Source organism: Lates calcarifer, linkage group LG5, assembly GCF_001640805.2.
Source record: "Lates calcarifer isolate ASB-BC8 linkage group LG5, TLL_Latcal_v3, whole genome shotgun sequence".
In the NCBI taxonomy this organism is placed as follows: domain Eukaryota; kingdom Metazoa; phylum Chordata; class Actinopteri; family Centropomidae; genus Lates; species Lates calcarifer.
Window position 1 is genome coordinate 11,748,408 of NC_066837.1, and position 26,854 is coordinate 11,775,261.

At 43.3% G+C, this 26,854-nt stretch overlaps 1 protein-coding gene across 5 annotated transcripts in view; it reads left to right on the plus strand.

The window, feature by feature from the left end:
- bnc2 (basonuclin 2) overlaps positions 1-26,334 on the plus strand; it is a 160,268-nt gene extending 133,934 nt beyond the window's left edge. For 4 of the 5 annotated variants that reach the window (XM_018684172.2, XM_051070576.1, XM_018684173.2 and 1 more), the window contains 2 exons: positions 11,052-13,456; positions 20,556-26,334. In XM_018684172.2, the coding sequence (XP_018539688.1) occupies positions 11,052-13,456; positions 20,556-21,378 (3,228 nt within the window). In that variant the 3' untranslated portion in view covers positions 21,379-26,334. Of the gene's footprint in view, positions 1-11,051; positions 13,457-19,413; positions 19,488-20,555 lie in introns of all 5 variants that reach the window. The other variant, XM_051070577.1, reaches the window with a different exon arrangement.
- The last annotated feature ends 520 nt before the right edge of the window (positions 26,335-26,854 follow it).

The following is a 26,854-nucleotide window of genomic DNA, read 5'->3' on the forward strand; positions in this document are numbered from 1 at the left end:
AACAAACTGATTTCTTAAAAAAAAACAGGTATGTGTAAATGGGCATTGGGTAGCAATGAACAAGAGTTATATGTAGCATGAATTATTAAAGCACCTAGGCACATTTGCTGAGGGGAAGATATGGTGTGTGTGAATTATCTCTGATCAATATATAGAGTTTAGTGGTAACATGGTTCCTAATTACGCCCCCGTTTGACCACACGCTCACCTCTTCTCCCACCTTTCTGTTTTCTTCTCTGCTCCCATCCCACCCTTCCTCTGTCAGGCGCTCTGGCCTACACACAGAACAGCTATACAGAGCACAATACAAATCAATGGGTTCACACATTAACACGCAGACACACAGCAGACAAGGTAAGGGCTTCAAGACCTCTAACCCATACACCTCTAGCCCTCCAGGTTGATCAATAGTCAGGAAAAAAAACGCATTAACAGCCCATCGCACTCTTTCCATCTCTCTCATTCTTCACTAATCATTCTTTCAATGTTATCTCTCTCAGTCCTTCCCCCTTTTCTTCTGCGGCAGAGAGGAAAGTTTATTTCCCAGAGCTCCTTAGAAATCCCAGAGGCCTGTGTATGCCCCCATCTCACCTCCAAGCCACAGCCAGACACCCTGTTCGATGCTATTACTATCGTCAGCCTCCCCCCACCCCCCACCCCTGCCTCCTCCTCCATCCCAACAAGACTCAGACAGAACCTGGACATTAGCTAATCCATACTTATTGCATCTGGGTTCCTCTCACTGCCTTGTAATTCATATGGAGAGACATATTAGCACGACATATTAGGCTGGCAACAGGTCTACAAGGTGAGATGCTGCACTGACACTGAATTGACTTAGCCAGAGCCTCGTGGGACGTCGCAGGGCGCTGCTGCTGCTGCTGCTTGCTGATGACCAGGACCCAGTCTGCCTGTATTGAGTTTCTGTGATGGCTGTTTAGCTTGTAGTGCTACACAGGGCAGAGAGGGGGAATGGAAGGTGCTCCGGCTCATTGCGTTTACTGACAGGAACCCTGCAGACCACAAGGCTGTAGGGATCAATAGCATTGCACTGCTCAGCACTGCTAGACCAGGCCAGACGCAAACATAGGAAGATTGCGTTACACATAGGGACAAGCCTACAGTGTTATTAACACAGCTAAATCTGAACTCAAATTCAGGCTGGTATTTTATTTTAGCACCACTGCACATTCATGCAAAAAAAAAAAAAAAAAATCAGTTGATACACGCTCATGCAGGTTCTGTTTTTGTCTGATGATCTCGGGCCTAAACCTCCAGGGGGCCCTGCATCCCCTCTCTGAACAAACAGAGCAGTGGCTCGCTTCACTTCCCCAGTGTCACCGGGGCCAAGCCCAGACATTGTCCGGCCCACCGGCCTGCTGACACGGCCACCCAGCCAGCCAGGGATTTGCCGCCGGGTCACAGAGTTGACATTTATTAAAGGAAGTTGCATGGAGAGTTACGGGGAGTTGACAGTCCTCTCGTCACGTCGCACTCCAGAATCAGAAACCTGCGCCGTACACACCCCGTCTCTGTTTCCAACAATAAAAGGAACAATGAAGCAGTTAAGCACCATATGACCCTCCCAGGGCCCACTACAATGAGAATGACAGCTTTCATTTCCCTGACTAGTGCCACTGGAGTTTACAGTTCCTCGCTGGGTATAACAGCTTATAACCCAGTTCAAGACAGACCTCTATCCATCTGCAAGGGGATAAAATACAGATGTTTGATCACCACCAAATATTTAAACCTTTAAAACAACAACAACACACACACACACACACACGCATACACACCCTTCATATCACATGCAACAACAACAGCCTATATGTTGAGATTACTAAGTGGGTAGGTTGAATGATTGTGAATGAATATTTGTGGGCCACGAGGGAGAATGTGGAGTTTAGTGGACCGTGAGGAACAATGAAAATCTAAAAAGGAGAACTGGAGTGAAATGGATTGAGTGTGTTGAGGACCAGATGTGCCGTGGATGGATCAAACATCTGCTGGATCTGCAAGGCTTCAACGGTCTTGAATGACCCCTATCATCCTGACTTTCTCACCATGCGTCCCAGTGAACCTTTTGTTCTTCACTATCTGCCCACTCATAGACATCAAAAGTTGTTTTAGTGACCGATTTTTATTCTGAGCCCCCAAAATAAAAAGTTTTTTTATATGGAATAATCTCACAAATGTACTTGAGATAAAGAAAAAAAAACCTTTACAGTGCAGATTAGATTTTTTTTCCTGTTATTGTTCTCCACTCTGTGTTTTGATGGTCTAGAGCTTTTCTTGGTGTATAAGTTACAGTACAAAGAGGCAGCACCAGATGGTAATGGTGTTTATTTTTGCAGTAAGTAATCACCGTTCTGGAACTTATGACAGTAGACAGGCCCAGGGACCTGGACCTGTGCCCCGAGAGACCTGAGCACCACTTCCTGTTGTACCCACATGATCACAGATGCACACATCACATGTACGCACACATAAACACGAACATCCTCTGGGCCGCTGGCGGCATGAGCCCCTGGGCCACAGGGATAGATGTGTTCTGGCACATAGGTCGGGGTGGTGTAAATTACACTGCAGCCACACCGGCACCCTCCGCCTCCAAGATGAATGAGCCAACTTACATGCCAGGCAACAATTCCAGTGAGGCAGTTTAAGATCAGGGAGGCTGCACCGTTTGTAATCTGGGACCATTTTACCCACTCAGTGTGTGATTTCACTTTGATAAAACAACAATATTCTTAACACACACTAATGCACTTGTATCATTCAGCCTGAGGTGTAATTTACAGTGTTGTCAGAAGTGTTTCCTCTTCTTTCTTTCTTTCTTTTCCAATGTGTTCTCCCTTCAATAACATATTCGTGACGAGCCAAACAAGACAGAGAAACTAATTATAATTATGGCTCATATTAAACTTACAACTACTTTCAACCTAAATCAGTTAATATTCTTCTAAATACGTGACTGAAAAATTATCCAAAATTTGTATGTCATTTTTAAAAAATGTAATTTTAAAACAGACGATGAAAAGTCTCACTAGAACAAAGGAGCTTGGTTAATTTGTTCAGTTTTGTATTGCATTATATTTAGTACTTCTAATAAATTACAAGTTATTTTATTCCTGTTATTTTGTCTTTCTGAGGTGTCAGAAATACCAGTACTTACTTAATATATATACAAATTTTCAAAAACAACCAAAAAAAATTTGAGTGACTTGAAGATGTGACTTCTTTGTTATCAGACAGTTCAAAGTAATAAGAAACAGAAGTGGCAACATGTAACAGAGAAATAAAAATTGATTTAAATCCCAAGATGTTAAATTTGCATGGCCGGCTGCTGAGCCAGCTAAACCATCAGAACATTCTGCATAAAAATTCCTGCAGCTCTCACTGATATCCATTCCTCCTGTGATTTCTGAAGACAAAGGCTAACATTATACACCACCATAACAACTGATTTACGATTGCCAAGTCCAGAGCAACATCTTGTTGCCAATTCTCCAAACAGTCTATATCACAGGTTCCTAGTTAACATGACAGACACAGACTCCTCTGGGGCTCCAAGACCCCCTAGTGGCCTTTCCTCTGTATAAGAGTCAGGCCAGCAGTGAAATACTGTCGGGGAAAGGAGTGGGGTTGAGGGAAGGTACCAGAGAGAGAGAAGCTCGAGTTAATGGTCTTGCATCTTCCTGGCAGCATGTCAATAATGGCTCTGATCACATTAAGTAAAGAGTCCATTAGCTTATTCTCTTTCCTCCTGCACGCTCCATAGCAAAAACACAGGAGAAAGCTGAAAAGCTCTTCTAATGCAGTGTGTCTGTGTGTTACAGACACCTCTGTCTGTTCCCAGCCAGACCAAAACAAAACGACTTGGGAGGTTTACCTACGGTACAATCCATTATCCAGTCACATCTATTTCCTTTTACACACTCAAAACATGAAAGTGATGTGTGGATTATTTTGATTGTGTGGAGATCAATGCTACATTCCAGGAAGTATGGAGGAAAAATCAGGAAAATACAAAACTTTACGCCCAATATAGGCAGAAACAACTTGTCACATACTGGGTTTATGAGCTGGAGCCCACATGTACAGGTTTCTGCTTTTATCAAGCTCTAAGTTTTACTTTTTTGAAGCACAGTTACTCACTAAAGCCAGTGTTTGCTACCCATTCCTAGCCCAGGGATATAATGTGATAAGGGGCGGGTATTACACAAAAGAGAAACAGAAAAGACTGATACATCAAGACATAGTACAAACATGCAACTATGTGGCCAAAGAGCAAATTGTGAGCATATGTTAATGCACCTTCTCCGCACCGGCCTCCTGCCAAAATAGTAATCAAGACAAAGGAGATGTGATATAAGAGGGAGAGAAAAGCAGGTTGTCAGCCCCCCCCCCCTCCCCCCATCTCTACCAACACACACACACACTGGACAGACAGACCATTTCTCAGCCGCCTCACTGCTCTCCATTGGCCCTGGAGGGAGCACAGCGGCCCCCACATCTGTCTCCCAGGCCCACGACAGACCTGGCTGCTCCATCCAGACCCAGGAGATCACACGAATCATCCTCAATTAATGTGAACCATCAGGCGTTCCCTCGCTGCCTCCATCACTCCACCCCTCTTCTCTGAGGCATCCCCTCTAGCTCAGTGCTGGGTCCGCTGAGTTTTACACACTGACCACAGCTACGGTTCCTTAGCACAGTTGGGTGAGGCGAGCCAACGTTATTGTGTATGCTTTGTGAAAAGAGACAGGGAATCAATACATCAGCCCAGACCCAGACGCTGCTCACATGTAAGTGCTGCGAGGCGGTTCTTCAGAGGTTCTGAACTCCAGAGAACAGTCGACTGTGCTCTGTAGCGCACCAGGGCCTGAAATGGCTTCCATGTGCTGCCCCATCTGCACCTCTGCTGGGCTGCGGCCAAACGACTGTCCTCTCCACTTTTTAAAGATGCCGAGGGACAGCTTTAAAACAAAAAGGGTGGTGATGATGGTGGTGGAGGTCAGCGAGGGTTGGATGAATCAGAGGTTAGGAGACCTTTTTTTTTTTTTTTTTAAGACAGGTTTGTTTTCAAAAACAGATAATGAACAAAGACAAGTCAGTGGGAAAAACGAACGGAAACTGTTTACTGAGGGCCACCTGGAACCTGGGACGTGCCAGAGTGTGACTCACCCGTCTGTGGTAAAGTCCTTTGTAATAGCCCCAGCCTGATCCCCCTCTCCATCCTCCTCCTCGCAGTTTGCAACTGCACTATAAATCTCACTCCAGTCGATTAGTGTGCCCTTAGCAACAACTAACACACAGTCATGAATTTTTAACCAAAGCCATGAGTTAAATCAGGTTGAGAGGTGAGGGCAGGGTGTCTCGCGGCCTGTTGGTTGATCAGTGCGTCTGGCCTGGTGAAATAAGCCCCGTGGCCTCTTCACATTCACTCACGCCACAGCAGTCCTCTCTGGCAGTCAGGAGCATAATATTAGACCAAGGCAGTGCCCTTTGCATGGCTGTTAATTTAATTATAAAGTAGGAATCAAACTCGAATAGATCTGTTCCCAGGTATAATCAGGAACATGAGCTGGTGCAGAGAGTCCTGTCTGGACTTTATTGAATCACCTGGATTTTCATGTCAGTTGTCATGTCAGAAGTTCACATTATATGGAAAACAGGATTTGGCAGGTCTAACTTTTATGCCATCTTTTAACAAAGATTGTATTTAATTAAGCTTTTTGGTGTGCACAATTTAACAAAAGCAAAAGATGAACACAAGTGACAGTAAAATACAAAAGAACATTTTCAGTAGCTGTTTTATCTCCTACCTCCAGTTGCCACCAAGATGTAACTGCAAATTATCACTTTATTAACATCAGATTAACACCAGACCACTTTCAGGGAGACATCAGGGCTGTCTGATGGCGATTCAAGATGACACCAAGATGCTGCTATTCACACAGAGTATCTCAGAGAGAATGAAATGTTCATTTGTTTGGCTGCTATTTACTATGTCTTTGCAATCTGGTGTTTTGAAAGACAACTGTTTTTTTCGTGTACATATTTCAAAAAGGTTCAGTTCACTAAGTGATAGTTAATCTTGCCTGGTCCCATTATAAGCCACCACAAGGTGACATAATTGTTACTGATTGTCCCACAGGGATATTATCAGTCTGTCTGGTGATAGGCTGTCATGATTTTACTGTTAACTTGTTAACTATAGTATCTATGTACAGTAGACTGTCATCTTTCAGTGAAGATGCAAGTTATTTCTTCTACACTTTAGAAAACATCAAACATCTGAGGTGCAAACACAAGGTCACATCCAAAGTAGCTCAGTCTTTTGATGTGCAGAGCATAAAGGGGGAATTTACAATGATCACAGAGTGCAAATTTCAACCTCTATGATTCTTACAAATGTCCTCCACCCACGTTTGGACGCAGCTACTGATTTCCCTGTGGTCCATCACAGAAGCAGAAGCAGAGCTAGTTGTTCACACATGACCTCTGACCTGCCACTGGGCAGCCAATCGGGGAGCAGCCTGTGTCTTGGGAGCTCTTGCCCTCTGATGTGATGGCTCCAGGCAGTGGGCTTTGTGTGAACCCATCCCCCATGGCACCCCCTTGCCACTAGATCCTCTGCATTATTCATACAGGCCGAGATGGGGAGGGGTGAGGTGGCAGGGCAGGGGAAACAGAATATGGAAAAGGAAGCACCAAGGTTCAAGACCTTCTCAGATCACAAGGAACTTCTGCTTAACCTCCCCTGAAGTGGCGAAACACAGGGATAGAGCAGTTTTTTGAAAGGAACTGGATCTGAAAGCAGGACTGGAGATCAATGGGGATTCCCTCGAGGCCTGGTGGAGATCGCATTCACTGCGAGGCGATTGTTGAATCAATGTGGTTCCCATGGTTCACTTTGCCATTGTGAGAACTGATCCTCTGTATTGCAAGTGATACCGTCTTCTGATCAGCTGAACTGCCGTCATGTTAATGTAGAACCAGTGTAGCTGTCAGCCTACACAGGCTGTACATAATTACACATCATGACAGTTTATATGTTAACATGAAAATGTAAATATCAGAGATGTGACACAGACTCTACGGGTGTCAGAGATCTCCCATTTGATTTAGTGCACACAGGCACAGGTCAGGACAGTATATTCACAGCAAATATTCTCCCCCTTTTTTTGCTGTGTGTTTAGCATAGCATCTCTCTCAGTGCTTTCCAAATACTCAGTCATTGAGTATGATAGCTGATGATTAGTGAAAAGCATATACGTTTTAAGCTGTTAATCCCTAATGCACACTATGCAACCTTACAACGCTGCATACCCTGGCTCTTAGTACGGCCCAGCACATAACCTGCTAATTGCATAATTGCCTGATTTGTTTTAACTGACAGTGGTGCCCTGGTCCATGACAAGGCCATCATTTGCTCGTCCTCATTGTCAGCAATTTGCAAGGTGGATACCCACCCACCACATAACAGCCAGCACCACAGTATTAGAGACAGCCGTGAATTAAGAATGCATCAGCAGCGGCGGAGAGATGAATAAATACAGCCGTCGCTAGATTAATTCTGAGAGACGTGGAGGCAGGCAGATAAAATAAACTAACAGCAGCAGGCTGTCCACCAGATAAAGTGGGTACCCTATCGTCTCTCTTCTGTAATTACTGGCTAATAGTCATTAACCTGGCAAACAGAGGTTTAGCTGTATTGTTTAAAGGACTCTGGGATGCATAATGACAGACTAATATGTCATAGCACTGGTGGAGATGGGGGAGGGGTGGATTAATGAGATTTTCCTGGAGGGAGTGTACAAGAAGAGGTGGGGCACGCCTGGAAAATATAGGGGAAAGAGGGCCACATTAAGCTAATTGGAAGATGAGTGCCTACTTGTAAAAGTGCTTCTAATGGCATATTTGTTTCTCTCACAGCATCACAGGGCTAATGCAGGGGAGTGGAGTTGTGAGACTTACTGTGGTGAGGACTTCTGGGGGATGTGTTTGTCTACAAATGTGTGTCAGCACACTTTAGATACTCCAGATATGTCTGGAATTTAAAAGAAATGATATATTGCAAAATATAGTGTTATAAATGAGGTACTGCAAAAGCATTTAACAAACAGCCATGTACTGAAAGGTTTCTTGGCATAAAAAACAGCAGTAGTTTCCACATGGATTGAACCTTAATCAAGTTTGTCCCTTCACATCCTTTTCTGGGCTGATTTGCTCCATTTTTGAATTTGTGTAGACTCTCTGCTCTAAGCACGACCCCAGTCTCACTGATTGTTGACTGGCCTCCAAAACTCAATTGACCAGTGAACGAGGAGAGCTTGGACAAAGTCCTCTGGCCTCCTCACAGGGTCCAGGGCATAGAAGAACTGCTGACCTGTTCTGACAGCTGGCTAGTCTTTCCACGCGCTAATGGGTTGCAGTTTGGCCTGTGTCATTGTGTTTTGGCTTTTGTTTGACTTCACAAGTGGGGAAGTGAGGGCAAGGGTAGGGCCAGTGGAGGATGAATTAAATGTCTAAACTCCATTTTATCCAGCTGGGTAACTGTGTGTGGGTATGAAGGGGGGCATTGGTCAAGCCATCTTGCTGGTGTGTGTTTGCACTTTTTCTTGATTATTTTACTTATTACACAAGGCCAGTCCCTGTAGAATTTATTAATGGAGCTCCCATTAAAAGTGCCCCCTTTTTTATGAATATTATTTCAATCTCAATTTGAAGAGCAAACATCAAAATGGGTCAGTTTGCAAAGTGACAGATATCTTAATCTGATTTAAATCAAGTCAAATGTGGGCTACCAATGATCCCAAACACACCAGTACTCTTTATTGCTATTTACTGCTTATGAAGCAGACACTCTATTCATAGGAATAACGTACTTAAATTGCATTTAGATTTTTTTCTGTTTCTAATCAGAGTTGTAATTGTGGGCTATCTTAGTGTATTTAAATGTGTAACACACAAATGAATCTTTTTTTGTCACTAGAAAATATCAAAAGGCTGCTCCACTTCTTAGAGCTACAATTTCTTAAGAAATGTTCTGGCTGTGGAACTATTTAAAGATTCACTTTCTAATTTGCTTTCATTTTTTTGTTTCAATTAAATCAAATGGAAGTACTAATGCCCAGATGGCCATGCAGTATGAAATAATAGTGCCCAGGCTAGAATTTAAAGTCATACCTCCAGGCAAAAACTCCAGAGCGCGCACAGAATGAAAGTGTAAAATGTTTTTTAATGTATATTTAACAACAAATACCCCAGTGACTATTGATGTTTCGTCTCAGAAGAATCTATTTCTCCAGTATATCTGAGGGCATGATATGAAACCACTCACACTTTTATTTTCTCTGTTTTTCTGCTCTTCTTCCTCTGTGTCTCTCCCTTACTATCTCTCTTTCGCTGTCTCTCTTAAAACATTTATCTTCTGTTTTCTCCTTACAGGCCCTTTGTGCTTTGTGATGTTGGTTTTTACAGCTTTTTACTCACCAGAGTTGCCATTTATGTTTTATAGATGCCAGCAGCTAGGAGCACATCTGAAATGCTGCCATTTCACTGTGACTAATTGTCATCGCTTGTGTTATTCCCTTGATGTCACTTGCTCCTGGTCCCCAAGGAACTGATGTGTGAACTCTAGTATTTACACTATGTCTCTTTCTTTTTCTCTCTATCTATTTCTATCTTGTTCACTCATGCCATCTTATATAACAACAGCTGTGGCAGCAGTTACTGTACGAGTATAATTTTCATCAGAGCTATGAAGCAGGAAAAGATGTGGGTTCGTGCACAAGGACCAGTGCGAGGTCAAACATTCATTGCTTCAAACTTAGTGCTTGAACCACAAAGTCAATTCTCAGGATCTGCCAAGATTATTTTCCCAGAATCCCTTGCCATCTCTTGATGTTTGACAATGTGAACATTTTCATGGAGTCTAAGCTTTTTATTTTTCAGCACATCTGCAAAAATCCCTAGCCAAGTAAAGTGCTCTATTTGGAATAACACCTAAGTCCCATCAGAATAGTTCTGGTCTGTTAGGATGGAAATGCGGTAACACAGGAACAGGAAATGCCAAGGGCTATTAGAAATCATCCATTGTTAATATTTGTGAATATTTTCTGCCACTAAAAACTAAAAACATATAATTAGTTGAGAGTCCCCTAAATAACATGTTATTTAGTACAATCTATTTCACCATTAATGTTTAATGTGGAACAGGTTGTGTATCATGTAAATCTCATGCATAACATAACATATTGATATGATACATATTTAAGATAACAAAGGTTATACATCCTCTGGACCTCACCAACATAAAAGCATGATAAATATGCAGCCTGCCCAATGAAAGGAACACAAGCTCAATGTCACTGTCAAGGCATCCTCCAACACAATCTTAAATAAACATGAGTTTTTCCTCTTTGACTGTCCAAAGCCATTTCCTGATGCATAGTCCCATCCTCCCTCAAGCCTTTCACTGCCTTGGAGAGAGTGAACACACTGAGAAAAATGCCTGCCAACCAAGGTGCGATTAGTGGCTTGCATTAATTATTCTATTATTTCTGTTACCCATTTTTTCTCTGGCTCACACAATTTTGTAAATATCCCTCGGTACCATTTGTGTTCAGAGGGAGACCCAGCAAGGGTTCATGTCTTTTACAGTCTAACAGCTTAACATTCCCACAGTGTTTGAAGTCACATAGACTCGCTGACAGCCCCACCACGGTGATTCTGATTTGTTTGTTTGAGACTCAATTAAACTCTTGCCTACTCTCATCATTGTGTGGCTAATGATCACATTCGCAGGGCCGACTTATAGAAAAAATGTAGATGGGAAAGAGGGGCAGTGGAGGGGGGAGATTTTCGTCAAAGCTCTGTTAGCTACATGTTGCTCCAGGGGCCTCTGAATTTCATGAGCAGAAAAGCTTGCCCTCACAAACTAACCCCTGCTCTATCTTCTCCTTTGACCACACTGATTATGCACAATCAATAATGGTTTGTATTTCTGTCTTCTCTTTTGTCTCTTCTGGGGCATGTAGGATGCTGCAGGCAAGGTGCTGGACCGCTGGACCATCATGTCCCGAGAAGAGGAGATCATCACCCTGCAGCAATTTCTGCGCTTTGGTGAGACCAAGTCTATTGTGGAGCTGATGGCCATTCAGGAGAAGGAAGGTCAGGCAGTAACAGTTCCCTCCTCGAAGACAGACTCCGGTATTAGGACATTCATTGAAAGCAACAACAGGACCCGCAGCCCCGGACTCCTGACACATCTGGAAAACAGTAGCCCATCAAGCATTCACCATTTCGAGAATATCCCCAACAGCTTAGCCTTCCTCCTGCCTTTCCAGTATATCAACCCAGTCTCTGCCCCCATGCTCGGCTTGCCCCCTAATGGCCTGCCTATGGAGCAGTCTGCCCTCCGGCTCAGGGAGCCCAGCCTGCCAAACCAAGGTGAACAGGTAGAGACCAGTGAGTCAGAAGTGTCCCTGTCACCCTTCCGCACAGGCCAGAGCCCTAGCCGTGGAGCCCTGGGAGTCATTAACAACATTGAACCCAAGACAGAACCCAACAACAGGGCATCACCCATCTCGCCAACCCCTTCCACCCAGCAAGCTCAACAGCAGCAGCAACAGCAGACACAGCTCCAGCAGCAACAGGGCCAACAGCAATCCCAAAATCAACCACAGCAATCCAACAGCCTGAGTGACCACCAAGTTCACCACCACTTCATAAAGGATGAGCAGTCTAAAACCATCACCCATCCTTCCTTTTCCTCCAAGATGCATCGCATGCGCCGCATGGGAGCCACTTCACGCAAGGGTCGAGTGTGCTGCAACTCTTGTGGCAAAACCTTTTATGACAAAGGCACACTTAAGATACACTATAATGCTGTTCACTTGAAGATTAAACATCGTTGCACCATCGAGGGCTGCAATATGGTCTTCAGCTCACTGCGCAGCCGCAACCGTCACAGTGCCAATCCCAATCCACGGTTGCACATGCCTATGCTGCGTAATAACCGCGACAAAGACCTTATCCGTGCCAATTCGACCACTGGCACGCCTGTCATCTCAAGCACCAAGAATGGTGGCTTCACACTCACCAGCCCTGGAAGGCCACCACTGGGCTTCACCACTCCACCGGTAGACCCTATGCTCCAGTCACCCCTGCAGAGTCCACTGGTGTTCCCCTCCCTGAAGTCAGTGCAGCCAGTCCAGCCAGTGCCCCCATTCTACCGTACGCTCCTGTCCCCCGCTGATCTCGTCAGTCCTCCAGTGTCACTGCCCACCAGCCCCATCCTGCCCACCACCACTAACAGTACCACCCTGATGGACCAGCAACAGCAGATCTTGGCTGCTGCAGCTGTGGCTTCACATAATAATGTTCATGTGTCAGAGGCAGGGCCCATGTCTCACCGTTTACCTACACCTACTGCCAATCAGGACCTCACCAGTGGCAGCAGTGATCCCACACCCAAAAAGAAGCCTCGTAAATCTAGCATGCCAGTGAAGATTGAGAAGGAAGTGATTGATGTGGCAGACGAATATGAGGACAAAGATGAAGATGATGATGATAACATCCATCAAAATCACCACCATCACCAGTCATCCCTTCTTCACAACAATATCAAAATGAATGGTAACTGTAACAGCAACAACAGTGGCAGTGGTACTGGGAACCACAGTGGTGGTAGTGGGCAGCAATCCCCATCTCAGGATGAGATGAGCCCTGGCTTAGCTCTGAGAGGCATGATGAGACAGAGTGAAGACGAATGCCGGGAAGGGACTGGTAGTGACAGTAGGGGTGGAAATGATCTGCGAGGCTCTGGTGAGCTACGCTGCATGGACAGCTTCACCTCTGAGGACCAGGACCATGAAAGAGACTTCGAGAATGAGTCTGAGACCTCTGATTCCAAGATGTTCTACCGTGATGAGCTCATGGATGTGGATGAACATCAAAAACACAGCAGGGGTGGAAGGGGTCTGGACAAGGAACAGGATGATGAGGGTGGTGAGGAAGCCCATTTGAGAAAGGAAATGGAAGGAAAGGGCCATTCCTCACCCTCCCCTCATCAGCCCCCTATCAAGATCAAGGAAGAACTCAACGATCCTACTTATGACATGTTTTGCATGGGCCAGTATGGCCTCTATAATGGAGGCATGGCAGCAGCTGCTGCCGCTGCTGCAAGTATGGCTGCCCTGCATGAGAGCTTCATCTCTTCGATGGGCTACGGTTCTAGCCCACCCAAATTCCCTTCTTCTCAATCACCAGAGGGAGATCCATGCTCAAGTCCTGACCCCAAGATCTGCTATGTGTGTAAGAAGAGCTTCAAGAGCTCCTATAGCATGAAACTGCACTACAAGAATGTGCACCTCAAAGAGATGCATGTGTGCACTGTGGCTGGCTGCAATGCTGCATTCCCTTCACGGCGGAGCCGAGACAGGTTAGTGTGAGAGCCCTGGTAATGTAACCATTTAATATTAATGTAATTGTGACAGATGCAGGTAGGTTCAATTTAAATGTTTAATTCAGTCTTTATTATCTATGATAATTAAAATAATAGCACTACATAAATCTACAGACTGATTTTTTTAAGGATATAGTTTTATAAAAACCATGTCAAAAAGTTCAGTAGATATTAGCATTTTTGTGAACGATATGGCTTTTCATTTGATGTTAATAAAACCAGATTAAACTTCAGTATTTCATTACTGTATGACATTTACCTGCATAGGCTATCACTTAACATCTGTTAGCTAATGGAATACTGAAAAACGGATTCAGGGACATCTGCTCCCTGTCAAGTCAAAGTTCAGAAGAGCAGGGTGTCAGGATGAGAAACACACACACACATTCATACGAAGACGAGGCCATACCCATCAACCCTCCAGCTTCATCGTGTTATTTACCTGCCCTCACTACCTCACCTTGTCACTGGGAGGTGAAAGCGCATATATTAACATAGACAGCGGTTTGTCAAACCACTGCATTGATTAACGCATTAGGAGGTGAGGCTAGCCATGCTCACCTGGGCTTGTTAGCACATATCAGTCCCACACACTCACTCGCAGAATATACTTCAGCAGCAGTGGCAGCAGGTTGATACTATAACACATGCTGGAGGTACATACACATAACCACTGCCCTGGGCTAGTACAAGCTGCGTAAGGGATTACAGACAACTGTTTTCTGCATCATGGGAGTGACTTTTAACAGTTGGCCAGTATTCAGTCATGCTCAATGAGTAGGATTTCTCTTTCACAATCTTTGATATGCAGATAATAATGATATGCATTAGTATTAGTTTTATTAAAATAATAGAAATCAAAATAACAGCAGTGTGTGAATTCATATTTCAAGCAATATTCCCTTGCTAGTCCTGTAAACAACCATGGTTCCTTGACCAAGTTATCCGCTCACTCAACACAGCAGGGATATAATGTAAAACGGCCCTTGAAACAAACTGTAAATACCCCCCGCCCTTCTAAAATACACAGCACTTCAAGTGTGACAAATCCCTCTCATGCTCACACTCTCTATCTCTTTAATAGAACTCAGCTGCTCTCATAACAGTCTTATTCATTCTGTTCTTTAGCTGGAATAGAAATTTTGTAATATCAATGAGAGGTCAGACTTTAATTTTAGTAAGGAGCAAGTTGCAACTTACTGCATGTTTCCAAATGGCAAACAAATCTTCCCAGACGGAGCTCTATAATTTTTTTTCTCAGTATTTTGTCTCGCTTACACACTGCCTCTGCCCCCCTCCTCCATCACTGCTACCTCCCTCCCTCCTCCTAAACACGCTGCTCCTTTTCCACCCCAAGCCTTTTATTACATTTGTTGTTTCGGTGGCATCTGTTCCTACCACTGTTTGTTCATTAGCAGCATGTAAATAGAGCAGGTGAGTCTGGGACTCTATTAGAATGGGTGTGGGAGGGGAAGGAGTGGAGGAGGAGCAGGAGACAAGTTAGCATTTGCGAAGGCGCAACCCTGCTGCTCACCTGACGCAGCTGTGCCGACAGCAACAAGATGACAGGAAGCGTTATTATAGCATCCAGCACCTCAGTGTGCTGCACTGCCACCAGTGAGTTTGTTAGCTCCCTTCTTTTGACAAGGCTTTAGAAACAGAGAATGGCCTGAGGCATGACCAGCCTGCTGTGTAACATGTGTATCCACACATATGCACACTCACACACAGGGATATGTACATTTAGATTACACAGAAAACGATTTATTCTTAAACTTATCTTATTTGGAATTAGCTTCCTAACACTGTAAACTGTAATTGTTTGATAGAAACCAATCACTAGTTTTGTCTTAACTTTCCTATTAGCAAAATGAGTTCCAGAGTACATTTATTAGGGAATTTAACATGAAAAAAGAGTTTTGTAAACCGAAAAAAAATCCTCAAACTAACTGGTGCTTAGATTTAATTGTTTAGATCTTTATCCGAGCTGAGGTGGATACTGAGAATCAAAAAGTTAAATTCCTGCTGCTGGAATGCTCATGAAACAGTGAGAAGAAAAAAGGTTGGAGAGGGGCAAAGTGCATTTTGACAAATATGCAGCCAGGCATTTGGTATCAAAGCCAGGGGAAAGTTTAGTGCTTCAGACAGAGAGAGAGGGTTCAAAGATTAGACTACACTGTACAGAGAAAAAGTAACACCTCAACATCATCTCCTCCTCTGCTCCCTCTCCTCCTGTGTCAGTTTGGATGGGTGTGACAGTTTGACTCCATGATGAGAAACACCAGTACATAAACGTCATTCAAACACATAAAGTGGCGGAACATATGGGAGACAGAGATAACTTTGTAGCATGGAGGGACAATTGTGAACATCATCCATAGCTGTACAGCTCTGGGTGGGTGAGACCGAAGCACACTATTGTTTCCATACTTGTTCTGTGGGGGATAAATTCCTGATAGCATATGGGACATATTACTGTGCCGCTGGTTCAAACAGGGAACAAAACAACAGCAGAAGGGCACTGCATAGCTGAAGGAATCCTGGGGCTTTGAGACGAGTTGATACACAAGATGGGCTCTCGTCAAATCTGTCCCTGGATAATCCTCTAATGATATAATGTATGTTTGAGCGTAATGGTAGCAATAAAATGGGGAAATAATTTGGTTGTTTTCATAAGAGCATTAAGACTGATAAGATTAAGAAACTGAATGTACAAAGATATTTGCACAAAATAATGTGTAGAATGTTTATTACTGGTAAATTAGATCAAGTCAAATTCCATTCTGTCTCCTAATGTGATTTTTTTAAATGATTAATAAGCAGCTGTTTGCAGCGTTTCACCTCAGACATAAAGAATTGATGAAAACACTTAGTTATTAACACAAGGTAATTCTCCTCTAAAGGTAAAAATAAACAAAGGACCTTAAGAATAATAACCACAGTGAATTTTAAGAAGAGGAAGATAAACCAGTGGTTATTTGTTTTTGTTTTCTTTTCTTTTTTTTTAACAGGTGAATAGTATATGCTAAAGTAGTATTATAATACACAGTCCTGCTTGGCTTCCACCTCTCTGTACCTTCCAGACAGCTGTTGACATCCAGCAACAGGGAAGTCTAAGTACCTCTGCATATCTGATTAGTCCATTGACCAAGTGAGAAGCCAAAGGCATGTAAACACACCATCAGACAGCTGCATCAAAAGCTCCCATATCAAAGCGAAGAAGAAAACGGAGGAGAGGTCATTTGATCTACAGAGAAAAACAACCAAGAGCCAATGACATTGTCAGAGTAGGACACTGTGAATGTGCTGCAACGGAGAGAAGTATCACTAGTGTTTGTTTAGTTTGGATCCCTTCCCTATTTATGAGACTGAGGAATGAACAGCAGATCTCACACACATGCATACACAAACGTGTTTAGACCAATGCTACACATCCTCTCATACACACAGACACACACGTACAGGAAAGGATAATTCATTGTGCCCTTGAGCAAGTATGTAATGTGTGTGTTTCTGAGTGTAAAACAGAGAGCAACACAAGTGTGTGCATGTGTGTGGTTTTTACAGCGGGGTGTTTTCTCCCAGCCTCCTGGCCGCCTGCTGCACGGAGGTAAATGATTGCATATTTATTGTGGGTAGCGAGCAGCGTCGGCAGAAGTGTTGAAGAAGCTGCATGATTAACTGCTGGAAAGGCGCACATACCAGCAATCATCGCCATTATTAGCCTCGTTAATCATATTTTTTAAACTGGTGACAAGACTTGCCTTACTTATCTCATTTTTATCAGCCTGTCCTGCTTCTTCTTCTTCTTCTTCTTTTTTTTAACCTGCTCCTTCTATGTCACTACAGAAAGTAGGTGTCCTCCCTCTCCCACATTCCCCCGGTGTAGCGGTGCACAGCCCGTTGTCCCCACGCGGGCCACTGCAAACGGAGAGTGAAGGTTAATTATGTTGGAGAGTCTCTTTCCTTCCCTCTCCTTCCTCTCTCTCTCCGTCTCCCTCCTTTTCCCTTGGTCCCTACACGGCATGTGGGCCTGGCTCTGCCGCTCCACAATCAGCTCTGTTTGTCTCTTATAAACAAAGGGCATGCTGCTCATAGAGAGAATGTGTTAGTGAGACTCACTCACCCCAGCTGAAAATATCTGCTGATTAAAAGATGGAAAACTTGAAATATTACATCCCTTTGGTTGATCATCAACACTTTCCTTGTGATGTATTTTGAGGAGAATAAGGGGAATTATTTCATTCTTATGTGAATAACATGCAGACACCCACAGCAGCACACTGTCATCAAGAGAATTTCAAGTAATTTTAAATCATAACTTGTGCATAAAAATGTTTTTTCATGTGATATTTAATGCATATTTAATGTATATCCACTCTTTTATTTGATGAGCTTACAGTAGCTTCCACTGTTGAACTAAGTGAAACAATGCAAAGGAGACAGAGCAGTGACAGAGAGTGATAAATGTTAGTAAAACTCTTGTCCTCCCACTTACACCCAAAACCTCATAACACACCCCAAATGACAGGAAAAACAAAGAAGCACTGGTGTCAGTTTAATACCACTCAGCTTTCCATCTCATTTACACATTATGAGTCATTTAGATGACACATGCACACGTATACACACACTGACACAAAAACAAGGGCAAGGGCCATCAGATGATTAACGCCGGTTGGGACAGGCACACTCGCGCTCTGCCTCCTCTGCACAGTCAAAAATGGCCTCTCTGGAGGCCTCCCCCATCTTTTGGGCGAAGATGAGACTGTCAAATTGGTTTGCCAGCCACATTACTGGCCAACAGGGAGGTAGAGATGGAGTATGGTGGTGGAGGGGGGAGGCTGAGGAGTTTGGTGGTGGTGGTGGTGGGGGGCTGATAGAGCAAGCTGAGGTGGAGTGATGGAGGTGGAGGGATGGAGGGGAGTGGGAAATGGGGCAGAAAGTCTAAATCTGATAAATGAAGGGATAAGTGCATTATGCCCACTGTGTGTATATCCAGCAGATGCATTCTAATTATTTAGGGCGAGGAAGCTCTGCCAATACAGTAGTTAAATAATGTTTAAGCAAATAATCATAAACTGAACTCTTTCTCTCCTCTTCAGCTTCTGAGATCAAATAATTTCCAAATGGTTACAAATGATAAAGTGACTTTTTTTTCCTTCCATCTATTTTATTTGCATATATCTGTAAAAACAGCTAAAGCAAATGTAGTGGTATCTGTAAATATTTTTAACTCAGATAATGTTGTAATGCATTTAGAGTATTTAAAATGGCTACTGTAGCTATAGCGCAGACTACTTACTGCATGATATTTAGCATGTTTAACTTTAATATCTTAAAACTGAGATAGCGATGGTTAACTTAGAGCTTATTAGCAGTGAGAAGGTGTTGTTATAGAGATGGAGACATGTTGCAATGGACCTGCCTACTTGAGCATCATCAACAGCATCCTGAACTTCAGGCTTAACTGAGCAAATCTAAGGCCCCTACATATTGATCACTGATTATGGCATTTTCCATACTTCTCTTGAAGTGTTCCGACCCCTCACAGCTGAACGTCCACACATGTATTTGACTAGACAGGGATACAGTCCCACAGACTTTGAGTCATGGCTCCCATACTCAGGCCATAAGCTAACACCATATGGGTGCAACTGTACTATCAAAGGATAAAAAAGAACAAAGGATTTATATAGTCTTTTTGATCGAAGTCCTGCTCTGTGGAGGTAGTATATTCTCTGTTTTTCACACACACACACACACACAAAAAGACACAAGCACGTGCTAACACACACACGCAGTGACAGCCACAGCCAATCGATTTGCCACGCTCTCCCTCCTCAATGCTGACGATGCTCGAGTGGACGGGCTCCTGGTTGCTTGGTTCACAGAAAGGGTCCCTCAAATGAATGTATTTTTACCTCTTGCAGGACAATGTCGGATAGGGAAGTAAATAATTAAAGGAAAGGGACCCTTTTTGACTGCATCAACCCTGCCACTGCTGGTAAGCTCTACTATCCATTGTGACTCCATTTTTGCCCGTCCTGCTAAGGATGACCCTTTTCTTTTTTTTTTTGTTCTTTTGTTTTTCACACGTGCCTTCCCTGCATGGAAACCCCTCACATTAAAGGCACTGAGTGTTTGCATATTTCCGTATTTGATTTAAGTGCTGACCTGATATGAGAGGAGTGGGCCTTTGTGTATGTCATATCTGACACCGGTCATTAGTTGCTTAAGTTTCCTTTCTGTGTTATGCAGTTTTATTGTGACATTGTGTGCCGTGGGTCCCCCCCTTTTTCCTAGTCCGACTTGGCAACTGTGAAATTGGAGCAAAAAAAGGCATTGAATTTGATTTTTCAAGCCCATTTCACCTTGCATCCTCTAGCATGGCTTTGTATGCTAACTGAAATCCTCACTAATCGTATCCTGGCTTCAGCATGGCACTTGTTACTTTCTTTCATCAGCTGTAGCACATTGTGTGATGCAGTTTGCCTTGTGTTTGGGAGAAAAAAATGCCCATCTTAATTAAATCCAGGGCTACATAAAGACATGTTCATTGAGGTGCTCGATTAAGCCACCTCCAATAGGGAGCGAATGCGATAATGCTGTCAGGGCCTAGTGCTAATATGCTATCCAGTTCCCCTCGATTATCACATTACCACAGCTCGAATCAATTGATAAACTCCCATTCAATATGGTGGAGTATTTAATTGAGTCAGAGTCTATTGGATTTGAGGGCTGTGCAGTGCAGACATGCTGACAGCAGTAAACACTAGCAGGGTGCTCTCTCTCTCTCTCTCTCTGTGTGTGTGTGTGTGTGCTATGTTTTCTGAGGAGAGCTGCAGGGTGGATTTCTCTCCCTGTGTGAATTCTCTGTACCTCAACTCATAGTCAGAATGATTATATATGTACTGGTTCTTAGATATTGAATCTTTACAGGCTGGTACCGTTCCATAGAAGTGAGATAACTTGGCAATATGAAAAATTAATTATTAAAAATACAAATACATGAATTTGTGGGATAATATATCCTGATTCTGATCTACAACAACTTTATGTTTCTCCACATCAGGCACAGCTCCAACATCAACCTGCACCGCAAACTGCTGACCAAAGAGCTGGACGACATTGTCCTGGACCCCCAACTCACGCCACTGCCCAAGGACCTGCGAGCCGAGTTACTGGCCAAGATCTACGCCGGGCACCACATGGGCTTGGACCCTATGGCAGGGATGGGCATCGGAGGCGGCAGCCTCGGACCCACCGGCCTGAACCACGATGCCCGTTCCCCCATGAGCATTGAGTATCCCCAGCACCGTCTCAACCACATCCTTAAAAATCACCACACCAATGGCTTCTCCCAGGGCCACCCAGATGACTACATGGTGCTGGACCTGAGCACCACATCTAGTGTTCAATCCAGCAGCAGTGTCCACTCCTCACACGAGTCAGACGAGGGCAGTGACGAGGGCATCCTATTGGATGACCTGGAGGAGGAGGAGGGAGAAGAGGATGAGGAGGAGGGCAACAGTGAGGGGGAGGACTGCTCCCAGCGTGCTGGGAGGCGAGCTGACGGTGGGCATCAGGATGAGACTGGAGAACTCAGAGGAGAAGGACATGGTGAGAGGTTGGAGTCTTCCTCCTCACCATTCCTCCTTTCGTCCACCGGGGGCAGTAATGGTGGCAGCAGTGGCATCCTCTGCAACATCTGCCACAAAATGTACAGCAACAAAGGGACTCTGCGCGTGCACTACAAGACTGTGCACCTGCGAGAGATGCACAAGTGCAAAATCCCCGGTTGCAACATGGTGTTCAGCTCGGTGCGCAGCCGTAACCGACACTCTCAGAACCCCAACCTCCATAAAAACATGCCCTTCTCTACAATAATAGACTAAATAATGACTTTCTACTCTACCCTCCTGTCAGTCTGCCCGCTCCTCCCTTCATTCCTCATCCTTATTCCTCCTCAAATTAGCTTTTAACCCCAGCCCAGGGCCATCAAATACAAGCTAAGTGCTTGTATGCCTCCTGCCCGTCCTCTGTAAGTCATTGCAAGACATTTCTATGTCCCTCTATAAAATTCATCAACTCTAAATACAGTTTATTATCGTGACCTTTGACTTTTCCCTCTTTGGAAGAACAGGATGACACTCTGAGTATGGAGTTTGATTTATAGCAAAACTCCAGTTTTTTGTTTTTTTCATAAGCCCCTCCATCTTTCCTTTCAAACTTCTCCCCACTTTGTTTTTATGTCCGTCTCCAAAGAATCTATTCAAACTCTTATTTGTGACTTTGCCTGCAGAAACGATAGTATTGAAAAAAAAAAAGAAAAAAGAAAAAAAAGAAAAACCTTCTTGTTGTATTTGTGTAATGATAGCTTTTAAATGAACCCCTTACAAAAGCATGACAGCTTCATTTGTAAATAATGTCCCAAGAGGCTTTTGGTGTAAAAAGAGTTGTGTTGATGGTTGTTTGCTTCTTTTTTCTCTCTCTCTTTATGGTTTTATGTTACAGTCCAGTACAATACTTCCAGCTATAGGCAAGAAAGAGGTAGCATCTTACTAGCTTGATTCATTTATGTTAGCTTCAAAGACATGTTTTAAACTGAGTCCTAGGAAAAAAAAGAATATCATGTGACTTGCTTTATCTACTTGTTAGGTATTCAGAGGTTGCCGGCATGCTTTTTTAGGCTCCTACACTGATATCATTCTCTGTATTTCTCTTGATTTTATTTTATTTTTTTTGTCTGTTATGTTTATGAGCTTTAGTATACTAATTCAGTTTTTGCACTTTGCATCTATACAAGGGGATGTGTAATATTATTATAATGAGGAGTTTTGCAATGGTGAGTTTAGGTGTTGTTCGGGGTCATTGATGGCTATAGTGCCAAGGGAAATGACAGTACCTTCAACATTACTTGTGCCAGTTTCTTTTGCACGTGCTCAGTTTCAAACACAGTTTCATAACAGAAAACTTCCCTGAACAAAGCCTGAGATCTTCCCCTAAACCTAAAAAACAAACAAAAAAAAGAAAAAGAAAACAGTGTATTCAGAGAGAGGTGTCTCCAAGGTGTCTTGCTTCAAAACTAATCCACGTGTGACTGAATTATAAACTGCTGTTTCACAAACACAAAGGAGTTAAATATTGATAAAGTATCTCCTCTTTATGTTAAAGGAGAAATTTGTGTACCACTTATGATCACAGTAACAACAATTACTTCAGCGGTTTAGTGAGGTCATCTGTGTAAAGCATGACATTATTGTGAAATTGTTAGCAATGCAAGAGCTCATGTTTGTTCTCACAAAAGGCATCTTAATGAAATATGAATGTCCCATAGATTTGAAAAAAAAGAAAAAAAAAGATGAAACTAGTCCTTCAACTGTGACCAAAACAAAAAGTGTTCGCTTAAGAAAAGCTGTTTCAGTGTAACATTGTACTCAAATCATGCCCCATTGGATTAATATGATGCACTTGAGTCTTAAATCTTTTGCTGTGATATTTTCGGTATCGGTTTCCATTGCTGAGTGTCGGCTACAAATGTACTCTATGAAAAATGTTTTGCCATTTTCCTGGCTGCTGGTTGCAGCTGTTTTTAACCTGTCCACAACTGTCTTATACGGTACAAATATTTCCAGTAACTGGGCAAAGTAGCCACGGGAAGGGGTATTTATTGGTGGATGATGTATCTTCATGGAGATGTTTTTGTCCAGTATAAGAATATTTTTTGTAAAAAGACAAAAAATAGAGATTGTTCCTCAGTTCAACTTGTTTATCAATGTATTAGCAATGCCATGTGTTACTATACAAGGAGATCTTCTCTTACTTGACTGGTGCTACACACAGAGGGAAAAATATGCAGTGTTATGTGGTGTGCTGTACAGTATTCACAACACCTTACATCCATAACAGTGTTGAGTTCCATTTGTTTCATACTCAAGCCATTTTACAATATAGACATGACCTATTCTAGTGAAATATCTCATGTCTTTTTTTTTAAGACTCCACCTATATGACACATGCAGTTTTCAGTCCTCTCTTCTCTCAGAGATAAAGAGAGAGAGACAGAGAGCTGAGGCTGATGGAAAGGTTGCGGAGGTGGAAGGCTGACTAGGGAGGAAAGGATGACAGAAACGATCATTAAAAATGTGCTGCTTCTCCGTTACCTGGAGGCGTCCCTGCCATTCCGGCTTCTTCTGTCTAATATCTCACTTGTCACTTCGTTACTCTGCCAGACGCCAAGGTTGCTGACATGGCTGTGACACTGACAGAGAGAGAACAAGAAGGACAGAGCTGTGCGCTCCCAACAATTCAATTTGACTCATTCAATTTAGCTGAATTCAATTCATCTATTCATTCTCTGCATGTGCTCATTCTTATTCAGGGTCGCCGGTAATTCAATTCAATTCAGCTCTTTCCTCTCATTCTGTTTTTCTCTTTGTCTGTCAGAGCGCAGTCATTTAACAACCGCCTTACCCATTTCTTCAACCCGCCACTCACTTACCACCTCCACACCCCACAGCGCAGGTCCTACAGGGACACACACTAATAGTGTATGCTTAAGTTCACCGGACGGCCATGGCATAGGAAAAAGGGATGGGTAATTGCCTGTTTATCCCAAGTGGAGGGAAAATTGAGTACAGGAACCCCTGCCTTCTCCCAGGAGTGGGTTTCACTGAGGCGCTCGCTGCCTCATTCACTCATTCAATCCCCCCGGCCCTCGCTCTGGCAGAAATAAAAAAGTGCTACTCCAGGAACCCTGCTGACAGCTGTCTCTCCAACACACAGCCATACAAACACACACACATATGCTTCCTACTTACAGGCCAGAAGGATGACAAGAACGAGATGACTTGTTAACCTTTAGTGATGGAAGAGACAGGGGCAGAGAAAAAATAGAGAATATTCTCACCACAGGAGATGAAACTCTTCGTCTAGCATTAACATTACAGCCTTTGCCACAACACAGGAAGCTAACACTCCAGTATGAAGGATGGTGTGAGCTGGCATTGAGTCTTATCATTATTACTATTTCATTAAAACTATCCCAACATGTTTAAGTGGCAGATTAAATCCCTTAACAAAGCCAGAAAGCTCACACACGGAATTGGACTGGCTGTATATACCCAATATAATAAAAGTTATCTTACTAAAAATGTGCTGTGCCCAACAACCTCAGCTTCTCCACCACTCTAGATCTGAGAAAAAACAAGTTTTCTGGCTTGTTTTTTTTTTTTTTATTTTCTGCACATCCCTCATGTCCTGTTCTTTGCTGTCCATTTCTCAGGCAGCAGCTGCAGTGCATGACCTCTCTATCTGTGTACTTGTGTGTGCCAGAAAAGAAAGCAGAATATCATAGAAGAGATTCCCTTACAACACCCTTTTCTCCTACACCCTACGGGCTCCTTGTGCGTCTTGCACGGTGCTGGTCATGCCAGCAGAGCTCAGAGCTGCAAAGACGCTGGAAACAGAAGCTGAGAAAACGCACACAAACGACTGTCCAGCGCAGCCAGGGAGAGACGGAAGGGAGAGATGAAGGGAAGGGATTGGGCGTAGGAAGCGGTCTGGCTGGAGCCTTGCGGCAGTCACTTAACAAGGCAGGAGGAGAAAGAGAGAAACGTAGGGAGAGAGAGGAGAGAGCAGCAGGGCCAGGACTCCCCAGGACTCATCACCAGCTTCTTCTTGATTGCCTGCTGGAGAGCAATCGAGCCACCCCTCACATTTCCACCCCTATCTCCTTCCCTCCTCTGAGAAATGACCATCAATCCCCCCCGTCCATCACCACTCCTTCAAGAAAGCCCCCGGTCTAAATTTTGTCCTTCTTACCTCTCCAACCACATGGGCCCAGGTGCTCTCTGCTACCTAGTGACCAGGCTAAGGGACGGCAGGAAGGCATCACTTAGAGCGCCTCGCTGACCCAGGCCACTGGAGTGAATCTTTAATATTTGATTAGAGGAGCGTCAGGCATCAATTATTCTGTAATTCTACATAGCACACAGAGAGAGGAGGAGATAGAGTGGCTGACCTGTTAATCACTGTCCGTTTAGTTCACATCACTGAGGCGAGGGAGGACGAGAGGTGATATGGCATGCAAACCTGTCCACTTAATGTAGCTCATGGAACAAAGTGGGATTCAAATGTTTGATGGGACGTCATTAGAAATATGCAGATAGAAGAAAAATACACACACGTGTGGGTTTGTATAGATGCTTCAGTCTCATGTGTTAGGCTCTAAAAGAAATAAAAAAAAAACCCTCATTAATTTGAACTGGAACCTGTGAAATGTCAAATCCTGAAAAAAATACTGTAAATTCATGAAATGTTTTCCATTGTGCCAACCATATTTAACAGTCTTAAAGTATAAATAAGCTTGAAGACCTGGTGAATTTAGATTTTTTTTTGTTGTTGTTTTCACTTGTGTTTTTGTGTATCCAATGCATTTGTGTCTGTGTCTTAAAAAGCCCGTGTTAATGGCACTGGCACTCGACAGCGTTGCATGGCTGCATAGTCGCACTGCAAAGAACAAACACAGCAGAGGAGCTTATATCACTTTGGTGTCAAAATGGTGATTTGGAAGCCTCATGAATACTGTATGTTACCTAAACAGGTGTTTCCCATTTGCAGACAGGAGGAAAAAAAAAAGCTCCTCTTTTTAAAAGACTCTTTTCTTTGTTTTTTCTTTCCTTTTTGCCTTTCTTGTATTTGTTTCTGTATCATAACTGTCTATGGTTTTTGCATAAAATGCATAAGGGTTTTGGGATGTAAATGGAATTTTATTCATATTTTGTCCAAATACCTCTTGTAATTTGTATCAGAATTCTTGTACAATTTTTATATTAAAGATTTATCAGTCACTGGCATTTTGTCATCACATTTTATTCACTAAATTGTGTTATTTTGAAAATGTTATGGAAGTGAAGTGGCTTGAATTCTATATGTAGAGGGAAAAAAAGCTCAAGACAATGTGTCAGTCAAGCCATTTTAACAAGACACTGTGATTTCAGCAGGTTTTACTGGGCTCTTTAATTACCCTGTGATAAAAATCATTAGGGAAAAGGCTATCTTGACCACTTAGTGGACGATTAGATTAATAGAGTTATTAAAAGACGTATTGGCATGAGAAGAAGGCGCTGCTGGTGTTAGCAAATTAGTAAGACGGTCACTGAAGGAAGGATACAAAGGACATACGCTACAGCTGTCTAATCATATGCTGAAATTAAATTAAAAGCATACGTGAAGGCTCTGTTTTATGGAGGAAAACTAAAACACTAAATGTACCTAAAAATGAGTACAAAATATACTGAAAACCAGAAACCAGAAGCTAAGAATATTAGCAACTATGAACATTAACATCCTTTAAATAACAAATACGTA